Raw genomic sequence first — 23,257 nt, forward strand, 5'->3', positions numbered from 1 at the left:
CATCAAGACTAGTTGTTCTTTCTCATCCAGCCTCCACCTAAAATATAATCCCATGCTATCACAAAAATATAGCCATAAAAATTTAAATCCAAACACATAAAATACCCAGGTACTACTTATAAACAATAAAAAATAACCAACATCAAACTATTTTGCTCACAAGAATACCAAAAAAACAAAGCCAACAATGCACAAACCTTAAAACACAGCATTAAATATATAAAAAAGTACAAAATAATAAGAATCATAACAATAAAAAAATCCTTCTTTATTTCCAAACCACAATCCATCTTATCTTCTCTTACCTAAGCTCCATTCACCACATAAACTACCTTTTTTAATACTTTTTTTGTTTAACTTTATATTTTTTTCCTGTATTTATAATCGTGTCGCCATGAAAGCATTTCGTTTCCAACAAAAAGACAGTGGCAGCAGACTCAACACATCGTGACCTATGAGAAGCTGGAAAAACTGCTAAAAGATCCTAGTTTCTTGCGGTCTGCATGATGTCAATGTCAGGTGCTCCCAGAACACGTTACAACTATAATTTTTTTTCTGTCTGCGTGGTGCCAGCATCAAATACTCGTTTCCTGCGAGAAGTTTTTCTCATCATACACAGATTTAGCCCCTGTACAGTTTGTACAACACCAAAATTAAACCAATATAAAAAATAATTTTTAAAATATAGATGGTATAAGATACAATTGTGGTGCATATAATTTTTTTTACTGAATAAAAGTTAATTTTTTGCAGAAGTGAAAAGAATTTAATGGTAACACTTGTTCTACATGTATTTTGAAAAAGAAGTTGTTGAATAGAGTTAATAAATAAGTAGAGAAATAAGTAAATAGATAAAAATTTTAAAAAAATGCTAATAGATTAGAAAAAATCAAAGTTACCAAAAAAGAAAATTAGAAAAGAAGATTCATAACCTAAAAAAAAAAGATGTTTGAGAAAAAAAAGCTAATTACGATTAAGATACACGAGAAGTAATAATTGATAATTCTATTTTCAGAGTCTAAATTTAAAATAAATCAGCATAAATCAAACAACATAATACATTCATCAGGAAAACAACAGTTTCAAAATATTTTTTTTTTTGTAATTTGTGTCTATATAGGAATGATTTGTTCTTATTTATTATAGAATAAAACTCTACATCCAAGTAAAATCCTTATCCAGGTTTATCCAAATTGTTGTAATAACTTTTCAAATCACGCGCTTCTTCTTCTTCTCCTTCTCCTTCTCCATTTCTTCTCCTTCTACTCCCCTTCGTATTTCTTCTTCTTCTTCTTCCAAATTCGCGCATGTTCTTCTTCTTCCCTTCTTCTTCTTCTTCTTTTCTTTCTTTTTCTCCTCCTCTTTCTTCTTCTTCTTCTTCCAACAAAGCACACGCAGACTTCTTCTTCCAAATTTGCACACATATTTTTCTTCTTTCCTTCTTCTTCTCCTCCTCTTTCTTCTCCTCCTCTTAGAGATTATCAATTCAATTAAATTCAATTCAAAACACATGCGTCCATTCAATTCAAAATAATTCAATTCAATTCATAATGAAACGAACACGTTATTAAGGTAAAACAATTGTATAGTACTAAATGAACGGAACATTATCCATTATATAAAATCAAATTCAAAACAGCTTCCTGCATAATGAACCGAATACGTTATTAAGGTGAAACAATTGTTAGTATTAAATGAACGGAACATTATCCATTATATAAAATCAAATTCAAAACACATGTGTCTATAATTTAGAAATTATCAATTCAATTCAATTCAATTCATAATGAACCGAACACGTTATTAAGGTGAAATAATTGTATAATACTAAATGAATGGAACATTATCCATTATATAAAATCAAATTCAAAACAGCTTTTTGCATAATGAACTGAACACGTTATTAAGGTGAAACAATTGTAAAGTACTAAATGAACGGAACATTATTCATTATATAAAATCAAATTCAAAACACCTGTGTCTATAATTTAGAGATTATCAATTCAATTCAATTCAGAACAGCTGCGTCCATTCAATTCGATTTAGCAAAATGTTGGTGTTGTTGGTGATGACGATAACGAAAGAGGAGAAGAGGAGGAGGAGTTGAAGGAGAAGAAGAAGAATCTGCGTGCGTGAAGGAGGAAGAGGAGGAGGAGGTATACGTGAATTTGAAAGAAGAAGAAGATGACGTATGCGTGTATTTGAAAGAAAAAGAAGAAGAAGAAAAAGAAGAAGCGTAGGGGAGAAGAAGAAGAAGCGCGAAGGAGGAAAAGAAGAAAAAGCGCATGTAATAATGCTCTTTTAATGATAGTGATTTTTGTTGGTGTTGGACCTAATTGAATAAACTTAAATAAAAAAATACTTGAATGTATAGCAATCCTATTTATTAAAATAGACTATAATAAAATAGATTTTTCGTCCAATAAAATGCTTTGCTATTATATCTATGTAATTTTACACAAATAGACCATTCTTAATCATATACGCCATTTATATCTTCGTAGGTAAATTTTGTGGCCTATAAATATTATAAAGAATAATAATAAATGTAAATATTCGTTAATATATAAAATTATATTTAGTCTTTTTAATTTAAAAATTACAAACTAATTTTAAAAATATATTTATAAATGTCTGTAAAACACTTCAACCTTTTCAAATTTAAGACAGAAATAGTCACAAAAAAAAATTTAAGACATAAATAACTAACTTTTTTTATCAAAAAATTTTACAAGAGTTAATCTAAATTTTATTTTTTGTAACATGAATGAAGAAGAGACCAACTGCTTGACTTGGTTCAAGTTCCTCTAATGCTCTCCTCGCTTCAACTAAAGAGCCCTACTTTCTATTTCCCGTCTACCCTCTACCCTCTTCCTCTTCCCCTTTACATTTTATTTTATTTTATTTTATTTTCTTTTCTTTTCTCCCTTTTTCGGTTTTTGGCCTTCATGCTTTCTCCCCTTCAATATTCTTCCCCAGATAGAATCGAATTTCCACCCCCATTTTCCCTCAAAATCCCTCTCTCCCATTTCCTCTTCCCAATTTCATGATTTCCCCTTAATGCCCCCACTGTCGCTAGATTCACCTCAAACACACTCTTCCCCCTTTTAATTCCATCCGAGAGGGTTCGCAAAACCCGTTTCGGGTTATCGGGTACCCGAATTCGCCTCCCCATTTCGGGTTCGGAGCTCTCGGAAGCTTATTTCGCCGTTTCAATTTTTTTTTGGTCTTCTGGATTTTTCCTTTTTTTTTTAAACCGTTAGGGGTTAACGGCGCTGTCGTTTTGTCATGGGCGATCTTCATGTGAACGGCGTCGTTTTCGGGGAGGATCGCCCCTGCGCCTCGTCGCCGCCGTCGCCGCCGCTGCCGTTGTCAAACCCCGATCCGAGCTCCGTCGCTGCAGACGCATGGTCAGCCGCTGAGGCCACCACCTCCGCGATTCTCCGCCGGATTAGGCCGACGCTCGGTGCTGACCGGAAGCGCCGCGAGGTTGTTGATTACGTGCAGAGGCTGATTCGATATGGCGCTCGGTGTGAGGTGTTATTTTATTTTATTTTTGTGTTTGCTCATTGAATTTTCGATTCATAATTGTGCTTTACTTCATGCAGCTTTTGTTTGAATTGGATGCTTTTCTTTTTGTGATCTTGGATGTTTTTGGAGGTTTTGGCGTTATATTGTTGTGTTTTGTGATGATTCTGTTATAGTTTGCTGAGCAATTTCAAGTGTGTGTGTATATGCTGTTTGACACATCAATTGGGAGTTTGGATTGTTGTGTTATGTAGTGTTGTTGTTGGGTTTTTGTTTGTGTTCACTGAACGGTGCTTTTTGCCTGTGGATTATGCATGGCACGTTGGTGATTGCTGTTTTTACTTTTTAGCTTTAGGAATGTGTTGAGGGGGTTCTTGTTCTAATGGCACTTGATTGGGAGGTAGGAAGACCCGCTAGTTACCATTCAAGCTGAGTGTCCTGTAGCTTGAGTCGTGTTTATGGGAGCTAAGTGCAGAAGGAATGAAGGATATGGAGTATGGTTGTTTGGTTGGTTGAGTTTTTATGGCCGATAGAATCGCAAGGCCGAACCTTAGGATAGTTGTGGAAATGAATAAATCCGGGATCAGCTATCTATTCCTGATTTTGGTCTAAGTGTATAATCATTCTATAAGAATTACCCTTTTCTGGATATATATGTTTAGCTTAATAATATGTATATGTGCTGTTAACGAAGTGCAATTTTGAATTTTCTGATTTGTTTTAATGGATTATCACTTATGGGTTGTAATCTCATATTTGCTTTGAGTTGATAAATGATAAAATGCACATGCCTCTGGATGTAATCTTATTTGAATATTTTGCATTTGCAAAACATCTTTAAAGTGAGGTTGTATTATATTTGAACAAACAGGATGCATAGTGCACTGTAATTTTAAACCACTAAATGATGACATGGATGAATTCAGTCAATATATATATATGCATCTTTGCCTGCTCACCTTAAAATTTAAAATACTCTTTCTTTTGTTGCAGGTCTTTCCATATGGGTCGGTTCCTTTAAAAACATATCTTCCAGATGGAGATATTGATTTGACTGCACTCAGTTGTCAAAATATTGAGGATGGCTTAGTGTCGGATGTTCACACTGTTCTACGAGGAGAGGAAATCAATGAAGCTGCTGAATATGAAGTGAAGGATGTTCGTTTCATTGATGCAGAGGTTTTTTCTTCTTTCTTGGCACCTTATTGGAAATTGAATACAGTTCTGTTTGCAAGCATTGTGTGCCAAATGACCACCGTAAAATTATAATTCCAGAGTTATTATAAGCCTGAAATGCTGAATCTGCATTTCCTTTAATTTTCCATTTGGAAAGGAATTACTTCTTTTCTCTCTAGGATGGAATTGACCCTGTCTTTTAGTCTTGCTCTCTATTGAAACTTTTCACATGTTTAGATGATTCATGATTGCCTCTCTTCCCTTACCTTATGATTCCTCCTTTTCAAAACAGGCTGTTTATAGTGTTATTTTTGTGTTTTGTGGTCAGTTTTTCAAAGCAAGCTCTGTTAAGACTGTTCTATTTGTGTTTTATGCTCAATAAGCCACAAAATTTTTCACCCATCACCATTGTGTTTCTTCTATCTTTGTAAAGGTAGTGAATTTTGTGTTGGTAACCTTGCATAGAATCTGGGGCGAATGATGGTCACTCTGGTTAGTTTAAATCTAATATGTTTTCACTGTACGGTGTGGACAGAAAAAGTGTTGGTCCTTATATTGAAGTGCCTTTTCTCCCCTTTTCTTAATGCAGGTTAAGCTTATCAAATGCATTGTACAGAATATTGTTGTAGACATCTCTTTCAATCAATTAGGAGGACTCAGTACGTTATGTTTTCTTGAAAAGGTACCCTTAATGTGGCAATTCTCCACTTAAATCATGAAAAGTTCTGTGACGAAACATGTTCATATGTACTTTGGCCAACATTTTGAAAGCAGGATGATTCAACTCAATCTTTTAGTTTCTTTATTTTATTCAATGTATCAAGGCTACAGAAGCAAGTATTATGTATTATATTCTTTGGAGAACTTGTATGCATGCAGACATTGTAGTCTGTCATTATTGTTTTTGTACTGTACTGTGTCCACACGTGCAATGTTTACTGTATTATTATGCTTATACAATTCCATTACGTAATTAGGTTGATCGACTTGTTGGCAAGGATCATCTCTTCAAACGTAGCATTATACTGATAAAAGCTTGGTGCTACTATGAGAGTCGTATTCTGGGTGCTCATCATGGCTTGATTTCAACATATGCTCTGGAAACACTTGTTCTGTATATTTTCCATCAGTTTCATGTATCCTTAGATGGTCCACTAGCGGTAAGTTCTCCATCAAATCTATTTGGGTCATTTTAATGAGGAAAAGAAAGGAGAGAAATCTGCATCCCTTGATGCTGACTATGCATTCTTTAAGTAAGCTGCACTTTGCCCTTCGATCCAGGTTCTCTATAGATTTTTGGACTACTTCAGCAAATTCGACTGGGATAATTATTGTGTTAGTTTGAAGGGACCAGTTGGAAAATCTTCTCTGCCTAATATAGTTGGTATGAAATTCCCCCTGTTTTTGTTTTTTGAATGATATAGTATTTTTAGGTTGTTTTCTGACTCTCTGTTGTGTGAAGCTGAGGTGGCAGAAAATGGAGGAGACGCTCTGCTGACTGAGGAGTTCATCAAAACCTGTGTGGAATCATTCTCGGTACCTTCAAGGGGACCTGATTTAAATTTTCGTGCATTTCCTCAGAAACATCTTAACATCATTGATCCACTAAAGGAAAACAACAACCTTGGTCGCAGTGTCAATAAAGGTTGAAGTGAATATCCCGTTAGTTTTAATATGCCATTATGCTCTGTTCTGATATAAATTCTTTTCCAGTTTTTATATGTTATTGTGCCTTTTAAAAGACACCTTTGATTGAAATGTTCTGTACTGAATGGTCGTTCATCTTCTTTTGTTGAAGTTTAAATATTAGATAGTAGATCAGTTGCATATAAAGCAAGCGCAGCAGTTACTTGATGATATAAAGTCCTTCTATAAATGGGGATATGATTTTTGTAACCCATGGTTGTGCGAGGATATGTGGATGACCAGAGAAAGATTGGAGAATGCATCTGCATCAAATCTAGGTATGAAAAATGTGCATATGGTGGTGGGAGTCAATGGAGAGAGCATGTTGTTGAGGAGAGAAATGACGAGCTTGAGGGAGGGCAGTGTGTATTTGGACCAAATATGGGGATCAATAATCTACATGAGTTTGTGGGAGAAATTGGAAAGATGATTGGAATGACTATTTCTTTGATAGGAAGGAGCAACTGGTGGGCTTTGAATGGAGAATATTATTATTGCATATCTTCTCATGAGAAATGGAAGGAAAAGGGGGAAAAAGGGGAGAGGGCAGGTGGGGAAGGATGAACAAATTGTGGTGAGATGACTGAGGTCCGAGTCCATAGGTGCCCTTTTCTGGTTGTTACTTTGAGTGGTGATATACTTCATAATCTGACATTCCAAATACTGTTGAGGTCTCTATTTCTAAATCAATATTAGTTTATTCCAGTACCTATTCCATATTTGTCAAAGTTTATTCTAGTACCTATTCCTTAGTTGTCAAAATCTGTATCAGGGAGCCTTGATTTTGGTAAATGGAGACTGGAGGGAGTAATTGAATGACTCTGTCTGGTGATTGAGAATATGAATGATGAGTTTTTTTATTTTTTTATTTTTTACCTGGGAGCAGGAGGAGGGGAGGAGAGGGGGGGGGGGGGTGGGGTGGGTTCTGGACCAGATGTGGGCATTGGTAATGTTCGTGTGGTGGGAGAGATTAGTGGCCTGACTCTTGCATTGATCAACCTTTATTTCACTATGTCAAAGCCCTTATTTGAGCCCTCTAATTGATGAAGTGGGGACACTATTTGATGGGGAGGCATTTTGTCATCCAGATAGGAAAAAAGAGCTTGTGGACCAGTGAGTGATTTGTGAAGGACAATAGAGATGAGTGCAAAAATTATTAGGATTTGATTGACATATAGTAATTAGTAAAAGCCCCAAGTAGCAGATGCTTTGTCAAGGTTCATTGCTTTCAAGGTTCCAATGCTCAACAGTCCTGGTTTTCTAGTGTGTTAGAAGAAATATATGAGCAAACAGACACAACTTGATATTAACCTGCTACTGTATACATCACTACCACATCACTGTTGCCGCTATGTGTTCTTAGATTCTGTTTATGTACAATCCATTATGGATCTCGAGTGTGGCATTATAAATAGTTGTAGGTGTCTTGCGTTTGTGTATCAGTCCATTATTTTTTTAGTCTAGTACTCTCTCATTAGAACAATGTTTATTTTCTTCTTTTTCAGGTAATTTCTATCGAATACGCAGTGCTTTTAAGTATGGTGCCCGAAAGCTTGGCTGGATTCTTATGCTACCAGAAGATAGAATAGCAGATGAGCTTAATAGGTTCTTTGCGAACACATTGGATAGGCATGGATGCAATCATGGGAATGACATGCGAACTCCGAGTCTTGGTTGTAGTCCTAGAGATTTTGACTTCTCAGGAACATCAGAGGCTGCAGTGTGCTCTGAAGACAAGACATCTTTCTTTGTTTCTACCGGATCCAAAGTGGAAAGTTTACCCGGAAATCAACATAATTGTGAAACTAAAAATGAAAGAGAAAGGAATGGAGTAAAAGTTTTCTCCTCTTTGGCAGGGCCATCAGTTGACTCATCTGGGGATGAAAATGCAGATCCAATTTATAAACTAGTTGAAGATTCTAAGGATGTTGCAACAATAGGATGCTTGGATCTTGCAAGCAGTAATGATGCATCATATTTTTCAAATGGGATTGCTTCTAATGAAACAACAGTTAATTCTCTTATTGATGACGAGAAAGAGAAGCATGTTATGGAGAACAACTCTAGGTCAAATCTTGATGAAAATAGTGTGGCGTCTTATGGGCTAGTTGATTCGAGAAATGCAGTTGATGTCTTTGAAAATAATTTCCCTCATAGTGATAGTTACACTACTACTGTATCTTGGGGTACTGAAGCTACAAAATCCCTATTGGACCTGGCTGGGGATTATGAAAGTAACATTAGGAATCTACAATATGGTCAGATGTGCAATGGTTATACTGTCTCTCCTCTTGTGGTGCCTAGTCCTCCTAGGTCTCCAAAGTTACAGAATAGGAATCCTTGGGAAACTGTTAGGCAATGTCTTCAGATTAATCAAAGCATTCATTCACAGGCAAATTCAAATGGTGTTCTTGGACCAGTTTACCTTGTTAATCATGCTACTCTACCGATCCCCCCTTTTGGTTCAGAAGAGAAGAGAAAACTTCGAGGAACAGGCGCATACTTCCCTAATATGGTAATGCACACCTGAACTATTTAGGTATATAGATTATATTTCAGTAATGTTCTAACTATAAAGCTCATAATTTTGCAGTCATCTCGTCCATATAGGGATAACAGGCCAATGTCAGGAAGGGGACGGAGCCAAGCATCTGGTGCTCATGGGCAACAACATAGACATGCACATAGTCGTAACAACGGCTTCATTCCTACTCTACAAGAGTTGAATTTGTCTGTGGAGGGAAGTTTTGAACATCCTCTTGAAGTATATCCTCCTCTTGGCAGTGCTAAGTCCAGATCATCAGAAACGTATTTCAGCCAACCTGCCATATGGGGACCACGTCATTCTAACGGTTTCCCTCACACGTCTGAAAAGCATGAGTCTGGTACTGTAAGCCCTCAGCATCGTGGACCACCAAGAATTGAAGTTAGCAATCTACATGAATCAAGCATTTCTACTACTAAGGGCTCTGCTCCCAGCACAGGGGTCGTGTCAGAGGAGAGTTCTGACTCATTATCTGCAGTTGATAACAAAAGGTAATATAACATCTCTGTTGATACTTATTCATTGGTACAGAGATCACAAATGATGTTAAACCACTGGCAAATTTTAATGCTTAGACCATTACATGTTCATAGTTTGTGCTCCTAGTTTTCCTCTCCTTTAAGGGGGTGTCTATGGTTTGGGATTCAGGATTGACGTGGGAGCTTATCATTTGAAGAATGAAGATGACTTTCCTCCACTTTCCCACTGAGTGCCAGTGAAGGATGGTGAATATGTAATATCATTAACCGTAATGGTCAATACATGGAAACAATTATGATTTGCCTACCTTACAACAGGTGCAACCAAGGGAAGCCGATTTTGTAAGAACTAAGAAGTATGAACAATGTGCATGCATCTCAAAAATGAAGATAGCTTCCCTCAACTCTGGGTCTCTTCCAGAGATTGTTCAATACATAGAAGTGAGAGTACTGAATAAGTGAGAAATGCTGAGACTAGCCTTAGATGCTAACAAACTAGGTTAAAGTTAAACTAGATTGGGTGTTGTGACACCCTCATTCCCCTTTTTCTTGCTGTAGTTGGTCTTTTTGTATAAAACTGCGTGTACATTCTGCTTACTTTTTTTTTGATCTCCACTCCTGTTTTTATTCTGGATTATTTAGGGATGTAGATATCGGGTGATGTTCCTGAAGCTGAGTTTATAGTTTTGTTGTTTGTAGTTTTAAAGTATAAACCCACAAAATTTTAGATATCGGAATGGAATTCCACACATGGTTTTCTGTCAGTTGCAATTAGTGTAATAAATTTACTTTTGTTTGGGGGTATTTGTGTGTTTGCCCATGATTTTATGCATGACCTTGCTTGTTCTACAATGAAGTAGAGTCTTCAAGATTTCATATGCTTTACCCAAAGTGAGAAGAGGTAAGTCATAGCATACCAGTAATGCACAAAACTCCTAAATCTGCCATGTTGAGTTAGGGAAACAATGCAAGCCATTCATGTCTTCTGATTTAGTAGCTTAAGCTTTTGAGAGAGATGGTTCATGACATATTCTCAGCTTTTATGACCAAGTGGTCTTGTATTCAGTTATTGTCACTCTTAATTTAGCAGGTGGTGTTGGTTTGTGCATTATCCACATTGGCCTCCTGCGGGAGGGGGCCTGTTAGCGATGCAATTACAGATATTAATGTGGTTTCTTGGGAGAGATCATTTATGACAATAAAAATATTCTACTGAGCTGAGATATAATTTTCATTATTTATGAATGAGAGAATGTAATGAATTATGTCTAGTCAGCATAATTGCGGTGTGTGGTTTTTGTTACTTAATTCCTCCTAGATCTAATTTCTTTTAAGGCTTTTGGATTTGGTGGTTTTGCATGATACTGGTATAAGATCAGGAATTAACGTATCAAAAAGAAAAGGGTTGCAGAACAATTAGAGCGAAGAAGGATTTGTTATGTAAAAAGAAGGGTAAATAGAGGAGTTTGATCAATTGTAGACTAGTTTGATAGAGAGCTAGAGGAAGAAAATTGCAAGTAAATGCATTGATCTTGGTGGTGCTTTTGGAAGAAAAAGTAATATTATTTCTTATTTGATTTATAATAGTCTGTTCTCACTAAGAAAAGGTACTGCGGTAGTTGTCCTGTCTAAACCCCTATCCATGATTCAAGTGTAAAATTAGAAACAGATTAAATGACCTTTGTGCATATGAAAATGATTTCTGTTCTTTAAAGTAGCAATGTGTATTGGTTCCTTTATTTTATTTTCTCCTCTCATGTTTCTTCAAATTGAGAATATAGTTCCGAGTTTGACCATTAGATGTGATGTTTTTCTTTATGACAGCATTATCCTTGGTGGAGTCCATGGCCATTCAAATAGCCTTGATGATGACCCCGAGAAACAATAGTTGGTAGTTTCTATCATGTGTAGCTCATTGATAATATTCCTGGTTTTCATCCTGTTGTGTAGCGATGTAGCTTTTGTTATGTTGTGTAGCTCATAATGATAATTTTTTTGTAGATGTTGGCTTCCATTTTTTGTTCAGGCAAAATCAGCAGGAAAATTAGAAAAATAAGTACCATTTTTTGGATTGTTCGGTTGGATATAAGTTGTATATTATTGCTAAGGAACTTTCTATTGTAACACATTAATTGGGAAAAAAAAAGAGAAAAAAAAAAAAAAAGAGAAGGGACTTCTCCGGAGAGTACCCTTATAGATTATCGCCCTTGGTTGAGTTGAGTCTACCATTTCTCCAGACTAAAAGAAGACTCGTAATTAATAAGGATGATCCATGTTTAATCGAAATACATCTAATTATATGAGTCGAAGCTGCTAGAATTGCAGGCCTGGAAAACTATAAAGGACAATCAATTAAGGCTGCATTTTGAAATGCATAGTGTTTTAGTTTCAACAGATACCATTTTTTTTTGGCTTATTAACATGTATGATTTGTAATAATTATAATTCTAAGTTTCATATACATATTACAAAGGCATTTTAAGAGTTTCTAACCCGAAGATTTAAATATTTATAGGGGTGGGCTCACTTTGAAAAATGTGTTTCTAAATGTGATTTAAAAGAAAGAGTAAAGTATTGTTTTTGTCCCCAACGTTTGGGGGTAAGTTTTAAAGTTGTCCCTAACGTTTTAATCGTCTTATTTAAGTCCCTAACGTTTCAAAATTGATTCAATGTTGTCCTGTCGTTAAGGATCTGTTAACAGAATTGACGGCGGGACAAAATTGAGACGATTTTAAAACGTTAGAGACTTAAATAGGACGAAAACGTTGGAGACAAAAATGATACATAGAAATAAATTTTAATTTTATCCTTCAATAATATCTATTTTTTACCCTATATAGTATTCAATTATTTTTTAATCATATCTAAATAAATTACACTTAATCATATTACTTTCATTTTAAATAAATTAATTTTTTTTATAATTTTACTTTTAAAGATTTTTAGTTATCATGAAATGTTTATAGAATGACTAGTATATAAACTTGCAGAAAATATATATATATATATAAATTATACCTTTTGTCTCTGATGTATCAAAATTCTTTAAAATTATAAAAAAATAAATTTATTTAAAATGAAAGTAATGTATGTGATTAAGTGTAATTTATTTAGATGTAATTAAAAAATAATTGAATACTATGTACAGTAAAAAATTAATATTATTGAAAGATAAAATTAAATTAAAATTTATTTTTATGTATCGTTTTTGTCCCTAACGTTTTCGTCCTATTTAACTCCCTAACGTTTCAAAATTGTTTCAATTTTGTCCCGCCGTCAATTTTGTTAACGGATTCCTAACGGCAGGACAACATTGAGTCAATTTTGAAACGTTAGGGACTTAAATAGGACGATTGAAACGTTAGGGACAACTTTAAAACTTACCACAAACGTTTGGGACAAAAACGATACTTTACTCTAAAAGAAAAAAAAGCATATTTTTTTTATCACTTTCATTTTTGTAATTTAAAAACTCCAAAATGTCTTGCACACAAATCCTTCTTTTATTTTATACAAAATTTGTTTATTAAACTATGAAGTTGTTAAGATGTCATAACAAATTTTAATGAAAGATTCATTTTTGATTTCATGTTAAATGTTTGACTCCGGTTTAACGAAAACAATAGTAATACGGTTCAACTAGGTATCCTTTAAAAATCGTACAACATTCAGCTTTTTATTACAATAATTAAAAAAAATTAAAACAAACACAACTAAAAATTATGAATAGATTTGTTGTTTTTTTAAAATTAAATACACATTTAAAATACAATCTAAAAAAACTGAAATTTAAAATTTAAATTTTAAATTTTTGTTTCAGATTTAATATATTTAATTATTAATATATTATAATTTAAATACATATCTAAAAATCAAATTATTCAAAATTCAAAATTTTGATTTTAAAAATATAAAATAAACCTTAAACTATCAAATTATTAATTAAACTCAATACAAAACACTTAAAGAAGCAGAGAAGTCACGTTTGCGCCATGTCGAAAATTCAGAGGCGCACATGGAAAATTCAGAGGTGCACATCGAGAAGTCATCCTCCGTTGTCGTTCATCCTCTTCCGCGCTCATCCTCAACGCTGCCTTCCTCCTTTTCGGCGCTCATTTACAACGCTGTCTTTTTAATGTTTAAATTTAAATTTTAGATTTATGATTTTGGATGTGTTTTAAAAATATTTTCTGTATAACATCATAATTTTAGATGTGTTGCAATTATTTTTTAATGTTTAAATTTAGATTTTAGATTTATGATTTTGGATGTGTTTCAAAAATATTTTCTGTATAACTTCATAATTTTAGATGTGTTACAATTATTTTTTAATGTTTAAATTTAGATTTTAGATTTATGATTTTATATTTTCTGTATAACTTCATAATTTTAGATGTGTTACAATTATTTTTTAATGTTTAAATTTAAATTTTAGATTTATGATTTTGGATGTGTTTTAAAAATATTTTTTGTATAACTTAATATTTTAGATGTGTTACAATTGAAAAAGAAACTACAATTGAAAATATTTTAGTTTATGTATATAATTATATTCGACCATTCATAATTTTTAAATTAATTGTTGATTATATACTTTATTTGCAACAACTTTATTAATAAAATTGAATAAGATCAACCTTGTTCCAATTAAATCAGCAGAGTGTTTTTATGTTTAAATTAAAATATAATTAAAAATGTTGAACATGATATTTCTTAACAAATTACATAAACACATGTGTGGAAAATAATGATACCTTTCACCAATGCAAAATGAGAGAGTGCTTCAGCTGGAAGTGGTGATGGTCTTCACCAATGAAGAGGAGATGGAGAATTCAGCTGGCAGCGTTCTTTTTGGTTTGGGATTCACTAATGCGTGTAAATATCCCGTAGAATAAGGAATTTAAATATCTGTTACGTGAAGTTACGAAAGTAAAGCAAAGTCACCGTAACCACCAATGAAGTGGGTGGGTTTTAAAATTTAAATTTAAATTAAAATCTAATTATAGATATGTATCTACAAAATAGGAACATGTTACACTAAAAAAATAATTAAATATTATTTAAATCTGATTAAAGGCTGATTAAAGACTGATTAATATTGTACAACTAGCATTTCCCATAGTAATAAAACAAATAAATGAACAATAAAAACAAATGCTCCCATAGTATTATTACAAGGAAAAATACTAGTAGGTAATAAATCATAGAAAGTCATACGTGCCATTATCTAAATGAGAATTACATGTATATATCAACATATTTTCCTTTATGTCAACCAAATTAGTAAAAGTATATTTAAAATAAATCGGATAATAGCAGCAGCAAAGCACCAGTGGTCTAGTGGTAGAATAGTACCCTGCCACGGTACAGACCCGGGTTCGATTCCCGGCTGGTGCACTTCTAAGAGAGCTATGACGAGTCTTGTGTCAACTGTGATGGCTGGGTCTATCACCATCGTCTGAATCTTCCGACGAAAAGTGCCACATCTGAGCTCCTTCCTTTTCTTTACTAATATTTTTCCTCTCTTTGTCATAGCTTCAACCATCGCTTTGTTCTCTTACCTGTAAATTATAGTCATTGGCAACATCAATAATATTAATAATGGATTCAATCATTCTCCGAAAACAATGCAACAACTTTAGAGTGATTGGGGACGAAATTGTCCACAATAATTCAAATAATCCCACCGTGAATTTCACTTTATAAGGTCCCCCACTAAAGCAACATCTATATTCTTAGTGGTAGTGGCCAAATGTGCAAGGCATTAAAAACATTACCTGTAGTCTTCAAAAAAGTCATGCGCCTAAGGACCAAGGTTTCTATGTGTGAAAAGATCACGTGCCTAACATGTTACCACCAAAACATTCTATGTGTCAAAATTAATTTTTTTAAAACAATTGAATCTTGGTTCTAACTTTTAATTATAACATTAGTATTCTCTCCAAATTATATGTAATAAATATTTGAAAGAAAAGAAATGAAAATATAGATTAGAAAGATAAGCGGTGAAAATTTAAAACTAAATAAATAATAATAATAATAATAATAATAATAATAATAATAATAATAATAATAATAATAATAATAATAATTTTTTATTTAAATTATATTATTTTGTTAATTTTTTTTTCTGTAGAATAGAAAGATAGAAAAAATAATGAGAGAAAAGAGAGATAAATATGAAGAATAAGAGTGAGAGTGAGAGTTTGTTAATTTTGAACGAAAAAATTTTATTTTAATTGTAAAAAAATATCGGATGACATATTTTGATTTGTCAAATTACTAATATAAAATATAAATTGTGTATAGAGTAAAAATGGTAGAGAAAAAAAAATGGAGAGAGGTAGATGAGAGAATTTAGGAAGGGATTTATTAATTTAATTTTTTTTTTCAATTTTAATAAGAGAATGTCATGTGATACATTTGATTATTAAATTAGATAGTAATATATGATACATAATATAAATATATTTCAATTTCAATTTTAATATTTTTATTTTAATTTTAATGCAATTAAAAAATGTCATGTTGCACATTTTAATTGTCAAATTAGTAAATAGTCATTGATATTGATAATGATATATATAAAATAGATAGAGTGGTTGAAGGAATGAGAGAAATAGAGAAAGTGTAAACCCCGTTAAATTAGTAAATAATTAGTCAATAAATTAATTTTTAATAAAGAAAATTAGAAATGTGAATATTATATTAAATTAGAATAGAGCTCATCAAAACGAGAATTTTGACACTAATTTCAAAGAATTCGGCCCAAGATTAGATCGAACGGATCGAACCGAGCTCAAACCAGACCTGTGGACCCATCTGGGCCAGTAGCCCCAACCGGCCTAGCACTTAAATGAGCCAAGGCTCTTCTTCCTCCCAACTTCAGCAAGAACACGGTGAAAGCATAAACAGGGGAGAGAAGAAAAGAAATTTCCCTAACCCCTTACGTTACTTCAAATCACCGTATCTCCTCCGTCCGAGCTCCGATCGCCGCACCGTTTGTGGCCACGCGACCATTGCGTTGAGCTCTATGATTCTACCAGAATAATTTTATAGGTAAGACATTTAATTACTCTCAGCCTCTCCTTCCCCCAATTTTCAAAAATTATGTAATGGTGTTGAATTTCTTTGCTTTTTAATGTATTAGGATCCCATTAGCATGAGAAAAACGTTCACTCTTACTTATACAAAATTTGGGTAAGGTGAGGATATCATAACTCTATTTAATTTTCTAAATTTGTGATTTGGGTTTTAAATTGGGTGCATATGTGTTATGGATATGTATTAGATTGTGAATAAATAATTGGAGCTTGAAATTGTAGACGTTGGAATTTGGTGGAGGTTGAGCACTAGTATTTTATTGAGCTTTTGGGGCTGTGCCTGTTTTAGTGGGTTGCCTTGATCACTATGTGGGAACTGGTCAAGGTATGGTTTATGTTTCTTGCATTTAATATATAATATTCTATGAAAACTTAGGCTACATGACCATAAGATAGGTTAGAATGTATGTGGATATTCATTGTTTAGTATCTTATTAATAAATGTGTTTGGTTTGGTGCTTGTTGATTAGTTGGTGATTTGGTGAATTTTTGACTAATGATTTGAGGACATAAACATGTAAGCCTAGAATTTGTAAGCTATGGTTTGGCTGATGGATTTGGATAGTGTAAGTGTATTATTATTGATTTGAGGTATGATTATTGTGGTGATTGTTGTGATGATGAGGAAGGGAATATTGTGTTGATATTTGCAGGTTTGGTGATGAATGGGATGGAATTTTTGAATGAAAATGAGGTTTGGGAAGTTTTGCAAAATTTTGGTTTTGGCCAAACTTCGGCGAGCTATAACATGGCCTTCGGATCCCCAAATAGTTTCAAACTTATTTTGATAAAACATTGGGATCGTGAAGTTTATGCCATTCGAAGAATGGATGAAAAACGATTTAAAATGATTAAGTTATGCACGTCAGAAGTTTAGGTTTGGAATAGGTAAATTCTGCAGCTTTCAACTTAATCAGATTTTTGGAATACGTACGTCCATGCGTACGTGTGACCCACGAGTACGCGTGGCATGGAATTTTTGAATGACCTCCTTATATGCGTACGCGTGACATGAGGTACTCACCTACGTGTACGTATGATAAGAGAATGCGCACGCGAGCTGCCTTTTATACTCCCACGCGTATGGGTGAGCCACGCGTATGCGTGGCTCATATTCCAGCAAATATGGTTTTTTGAGTTTTAAATCTTATTTCACACTTTTAAACCTCTATAAATAATAGTATTAAGCTTGATAATCAAATGAAGTTAGGAAATGGGGATAACTTGGAGGTGAAGTAAAGTTGAAAAAGTGATAAATTGAATATGAAAAGTTGTGAATAATTATGTATAATACTTGGCTTAAATAATCAAATGATCTGAGATACGAGATTCCCTGGGTAAAGTACCGCGGCTTGCCACCACGTGTACCAGGTCGAAACTTGATACTCTGTTGACCCTACGACGTAAGGGTGACCGGACACTTATAAATTTCTGGAAATGTTAACCCCCATTGAGCAATATTGATTATTTGAGAAAAAACTATGCATAGATTCTTGGGGATGCACGTCGAGGGACAGTCTAAGGGTTTAGCAAACCGGACTTGTCGGATTGCCTTGATAACCGACAGATGAGACTCATCAGCCATAGGACAAGCATGCATCATGTGCATATTACTTGAATTACTTGTTTGTGCATTAACTGGGTGTGCCTAAGTGTACTTGCTATGTTAAATGTATATTTGTTACCTGCAATACTTGTAACCTTCTTGTGCTTGCCTTTATCTGCTTATGTGTCTGTGATATGTTGTCGGAGATGGAGGTATGGAGGAAAGGCAGTAAGACTTACGTTCAAGATTAAGCTAAGTTAGGTTTAGATACTCTTAGAAAACCACCTTTTATGGTTTATGTTTAATACTTTAGGTTTTATAATCTGAGTGTCGGCATTCTAGGATTGCCTCTGGCATTCTCAGGACCTTATATCTTATATGTGTGACACCTTTACCATGCTGAGAACCTCTGGTTCTCACCCCATACTATGTTGATGTTTTTTAGATGCAGGTTGAGAGGCACCTCGTTAGGCGTCTGGACGTCTGAAGCGAAGTGGTTATTGGGTTACTTTTTGATTATATTGTTATGTATATATATGTATTTAGTTTCCTCTCCACATGACTTGTTCTTTTAACCCTTTTAAAGGCTTATGGAGAGACATGATTTTGTTTATGTAAATTTGGATTTTGGTTATTTATATATATGTGTAAATATTCTCCGGCCAGCCTTGACTTTGCTGGCTGAGTTAGGAGCTTGCTATTTTGTATCTTTGACCATCTACTCCTACTTTTGTTATCTTATGCTTGACAGCTATAGCTTTCTTAGTACGCAAGATAACTCATTTTCTGAACATTGCGCTTTTATTTCGTAATTTTTATTTCATCTGTTCTTCAAGGCTCCTAGTTTATTATATTCTTTCTGTTATTATATGTACACATTTTGTTTTAGAGGTCGTAATACCACACCACCTCTGTTTTATGGTTTAAGTGTAAAGCTCAGTGTGGTAGGGTGTTACATTATGGTATCAGAGTAGTTCGTTCCTATAGAGCCTGAAAGATGGACTGATTATGCTTCTGTGCATTCTCGGTATATGTGTCTATGTGCTATTAGAATATCTGACTGATATATATGGCATAAATGTTTGTGAGCATGCATTTGGAACTTAAAGCGTTAGACTTGCGATATTGAGACTGATCAACTTAATATCACATGTTTGGTGTGTATAGGGACCAGATGTCGACTCGCAGACACGATCGCGGGCGAGGTAGAGGTAGGATAGGCACTGTTAATCCTGGCCTGGTAGGGAATGATCCAGTAGACTTTATGGCGGCCTTGGAAAATATGGCTGTAGCTATGCAGGTGACAGAATAATAATGACGAAGAAGGCCCTATGACACTTGCAACATTTCTAAAAGTTCACCCTCCGAGAGGTAGGAATTTCAAGTGTGGAGGCTTTGTTCCGCAGCATAATCAAGGCCAGGGCAATTACAAAAGGTCGAATACTAATGTTAATCAAGGAAGAAAGTTTGGAAAGCAGCCACAACAGGATTTGAGCTGTCAGAGGTGCAAGAAGTATCATATTGGAGTTCCGTGCAGATCAGGACTTGGGGTATGCTATTTTTGTGGACGGCCCGGGCACTTAGCCAGTAATTGTCCAGAGAAGAAGAAATATGAGACTGATAGAGTACAGCAGCCAAGGAGAGTGTACACCACTTCTGCAGGAGGTGCTGAGAGATCTAAGACACTGATTAGAGGTAACTGTAAAATGGCTGGTAAAATCTTAAATGCCTTATTTGATTCAGGAGCAACACATTCATTTATTGCATTTGAAAAGGCTAATGAATTAGGATTGAGAATGGTGGTTTTAGGTTATGATTTGAAAGTGCATAATGCTACTCATGAAGCTATGGTGACTAGGTTAGGATGTCCACAAGTTCCATTTCGAGTACAACAACGTGAATTTGTGCATGATTTAATTTGTTTGCTGATGACTGGTCTTGATCTAATCTTGGGATTGGATTGGTTATCCAAGAATCATGTTTTGCTTGATTATTCTGAGAAGTCAGTACATTTTATGCCGGAAGGGTCAGAAGCACCGGTTGTTGTGAATAGTTACTATTTGAACTCTATGATAGTCAATTGTTCTGGAACTGAATGTCAGGGTATTATGTTATTAACTGCGGGAGTATCAGGTGATGATCAGAGTTTAGAGCAGATTCCGGTTGCATGTGAATTTCCAGAAGTGTTTCCGAAGGATATTAATAAATTTCCACCTAACCGGGAGGTTGAATTCGCAATTGAGTTGGTGCTTGGAGCCAGTCCGATTTCCAGTACTCCTTACAGAATGTCACCTCTAGAAATGGCTGAACTGAAGACTCAACTAGAAGATTTACTGGGTAAGCATTTTATTTGACCAAGTGTTTCTCCGTGGGGAGCGCCAGTGTTACTAGTAAAGAAGAAAGACGGAAGTATGCGCTTGTGTGTCGATTATCGGCAACTGAATAAGATTACCGTGAAGAATAAATATCCATTACCTAAAATCGATGACCTAATAGACCAGTTACAGGGTACCGGTGTATTCTCTAAGATTGATTTGCAATCCGGGTATCATCAGATAAGGGTTAGAGGTGAAGATATTCCGAAAACTGCTTTTAGAACGTGTTATGGTCATTATGAGTATACAGTGATGTCTTTCGGGTTAACCAATGCTCCAGCAGTATTCATGGATTATATGAATAGGATTTTCCGGCCGTACCTGGACAAGTTTGTTATTGTCTTTATTGATGATATCCTTGTTTACTTTAAGACTGAAGAAGAGCATGCTGATCACTTGCAAAATTGTGCTGCAAATTTTGAAAGACAGGAAGTTATATGCTAAGTTATCTAAATGCAAGTTCTAGAAGAGTAAAGTGAAGTTTCTCGGTCACGTAGTGAGCAAGCAATGAATAGCTGTGGATCCTGCTAAGGTAGAAGTAGTAATGAATTGGGAGCGATCAACTTCAGTGACAGAGATCAGGAGTTTCCTAGGTTTGGCAGGATATTATCGGAGATTCATTAAGAGATTTTCACAGCTCGCCTTACCTTTAACTAAGTTGACTAGGAAGGATACGCCTTTTGTCTGGACTTCGGAGTGCGAGGAGAGTTTTCAAGCATTAAAGCAAATGTTGACTACTGTACCTGTGTTGGTGTTGCCTAAGCCAAGTGAACCATTTGAAGTGTACTGTGATGCATCATTAAAGGGTTTGGGGTGCGTTCTGATGCAGCACCGAAATGTTGTAGCATATGCCTCACAACAATTAAGGCTGCATGAGATGAACTATCTGACTCACGACTTAGAACTTACTACCGTAGTGTTTGCTCTGAAAATCTAGAGACATTATCTTTATGGCGTTAAGTTTCATGTTTTCTCAAGTATCTATTTGAGCAGAAAGAGTTAAATATGCGTTAGAGGAGGTGGATGGAGCTTCTGAAAGACTATGATTTCGAATTGAATTACCATCCTGGAAAAGCAAACGTTGTGGCGGACGCCTTGAGTCAGAAATCTTTATATGCAGCTTGGATGATGCTGCGAGAAGAAGAGTTACTAAAAGCATTTCAGGGTTTGAAACTGGGAGTTAGGGAAGAATCCAGAATTTTGTGTTTAAGCCAGTTGCAAATTTCAAGTGACTTCAAGGTTGAACTCCTAAAGGCTCATCAAGATGACAAAGAGATATATAAGGTTTTGCCAGCAATTGAACAAGGAAAACCGTGGAGAGTGTCAGAAGATAAGGATGGTTTATGGAGGTTTAAGAACTGGATTATTGTGCCAGATATCAGAGACCTACGACAAAGTATCTTGAAGAAAGCTCATAAGAGCGGGTTTTCAATCCATCCAGGAAGCACCAAAATGTATCAAGATCTAAAAGCAATGTTCTGGTGGCCGGAAATGAAGAATAATGTGGCGTTGCATGTATCCAAATGTTTAACATGTAAGAAAGTTAAAATCGAACATCAGAGACCATCAGGAACCCTTCAGCCTTTAGAGATTCCACAATGGAAATGGGAAAATATTACAATGGATTTTGTGACGGGTTTACCTAGGACTCGAACTGGTTATGATGCTATTTAGGTGGTTGTGGACCGACTAACAAAATTAGCTCACTTTCTCCCCATCCGGATAAGTTGCACAATGGAAGAATTGGCTCGAATATACATCAAAGAGATTGTCAGATTGCACGGTGTACCTTCCACCATTATATCTAACAGAGATCCTCGTTTCACATCAAGATTCTGGGGAGCTTTTCAGCGTGCATTTGGGACTCAGTTAAATTTGAGTGCTGCATATCACCCTCAGACAGATGGTCAATCAGAGTGAACTATCCAGACCTTGGAGGATATGCTAAGGGCTTGTGTTTTGGACCAGCCGACGAGCTGGGATCAGTATATGCCACTAGCGAAGTTTGCTTACAACAATAGCTATCACGCGAGTATCGGAATGGCTCCATATGAGCTCTATATGGCAGAAAATATCAATCTCCTCTATGTTGGTATGAAGCTGGAGAAAGAAGTTTGCTAGGGCCTGAAATGATAGCTGAAACTACTGAGCAAATAAAGAAGATCCGTAATCGAATGTTGGTAGCCCAAAGCCATCAAAAGAGCTATGCTGATCAAAGGCGAAAGCCTTTGAAATTTGAAGAAGGAGAGGATGTCTTTCTGAAGGTTACACCAACCACTGGAGTGAGAAGAGCCATTAAGACTAAGAAACTGAATCCCTGTTATATTGGACCGTTTGAGATCCTGAAAAGAATTGGACCGATGGCTTATAGGATTGCTTTACCGCCATATCTTTCAAACTTGCACGATATGTTTCATGTGTCACAGCTTCAGAAGTATACTCCTGACGCAAGTCATATTCTGGAACCGGAACCAATCAAGTGAGAGAAGATCTAACACTTCCAATAATCCCAGTGAGAATTGATGACACTAGCGTTAAACGATTGCGCGGGAAGGAAGTATCACTGGTAAAAGTAGCTTGGAGTCGAACTGGTATTGAGGAACATACTTGGGAACTCGAATCAGATATGCAGAAAGACTACCCACACCTCTTTTCAAGTAACTAAATTTGAATTTTGAGGGCAAAATTCTTTGTAGGTGGGTAGGATGTAAATCCCGTTAAATTAGTAAATAATTAGTCAATAAATTAATTTTTATTAAAAAATTAGAACTATGAATATTATATTAAATTAGGATAGAGCTCATCAAAACAAGAATTTT

General features: G+C 35.0%; 1 protein-coding gene and 2 non-coding genes across 9 annotated transcripts; all 3 read left to right on the forward strand.

Annotated features, from left to right (window-relative positions):
• The first annotated feature begins 2,760 nt into the window (after nt 1-2,760).
• On the forward strand, nt 2,761-11,620 carry LOC112766852 (uncharacterized). 7 transcript variants are annotated; one of them, XM_029294731.2, is made up of 10 exons: nt 2,761-3,537; nt 4,522-4,707; nt 5,294-5,386; nt 5,682-5,864; nt 5,986-6,088; nt 6,167-6,349; nt 7,896-8,905; nt 8,984-9,426; nt 11,239-11,305; nt 11,416-11,620. In XM_029294731.2, the coding sequence occupies exons 1-9, from the start codon at nt 3,289-3,291 to the stop codon at nt 11,300-11,302; spliced, it is 2,514 nt and encodes an 837-aa protein (XP_029150564.1). In that variant the 5' UTR covers nt 2,761-3,288; the 3' UTR covers nt 11,303-11,305; nt 11,416-11,620. The 7 variants fall into 7 exon arrangements, with proteins under 7 accessions (XP_029150564.1, XP_025668535.1, XP_025668537.1 ...); XM_025812750.3 differs by having other exon boundaries at nt 11,239-11,620; XM_025812752.3 differs by lacking the exons at nt 11,239-11,305; nt 11,416-11,620 and adding an exon at nt 9,529-10,178.
• Nucleotides 11,621-14,740: 3,120 nt separating this feature from the next.
• Nucleotides 14,741-14,811, forward strand: TRNAG-GCC (transfer RNA glycine (anticodon GCC)). The gene has a single exon. It is a non-coding gene; the product is annotated as a tRNA-Gly (tRNA).
• A 9-nt stretch (nt 14,812-14,820) lies between these two features.
• Nucleotides 14,821-14,908, forward strand: LOC112768434 (small nucleolar RNA snoR114). The gene has a single exon (XR_003185864.1). It is a non-coding gene; the product is annotated as a small nucleolar RNA snoR114 (small nucleolar RNA).
• Nucleotides 14,909-23,257: the final 8,349 nt, after the last annotated feature.

This window comes from Arachis hypogaea, chromosome 17, assembly GCF_003086295.3.
Source record: "Arachis hypogaea cultivar Tifrunner chromosome 17, arahy.Tifrunner.gnm2.J5K5, whole genome shotgun sequence".
NCBI classification, from domain to species: domain Eukaryota; kingdom Viridiplantae; phylum Streptophyta; class Magnoliopsida; order Fabales; family Fabaceae; genus Arachis; species Arachis hypogaea.

Bases quoted from the DNA above. Each gene is read 5' to 3' on its own strand.
- LOC112766852 (XM_025812750.3), top strand. From the start codon at position 3,289: ATGGGCGATCTTCATGTGAACGGCGTCGTTTTCGGGGAGGATCGCCCC. The intron at 3,538-4,521 runs GTGTTATTTTAT...CTTTTGTTGCAG, and splicing joins GATATGGCGCTCGGTGTGAG to GTCTTTCCATATGGGTCGGT. The intron at 6,089-6,166 runs GTATGAAATTCC...TGTTGTGTGAAG, and splicing joins TTCTCTGCCTAATATAGTTG to CTGAGGTGGCAGAAAATGGA.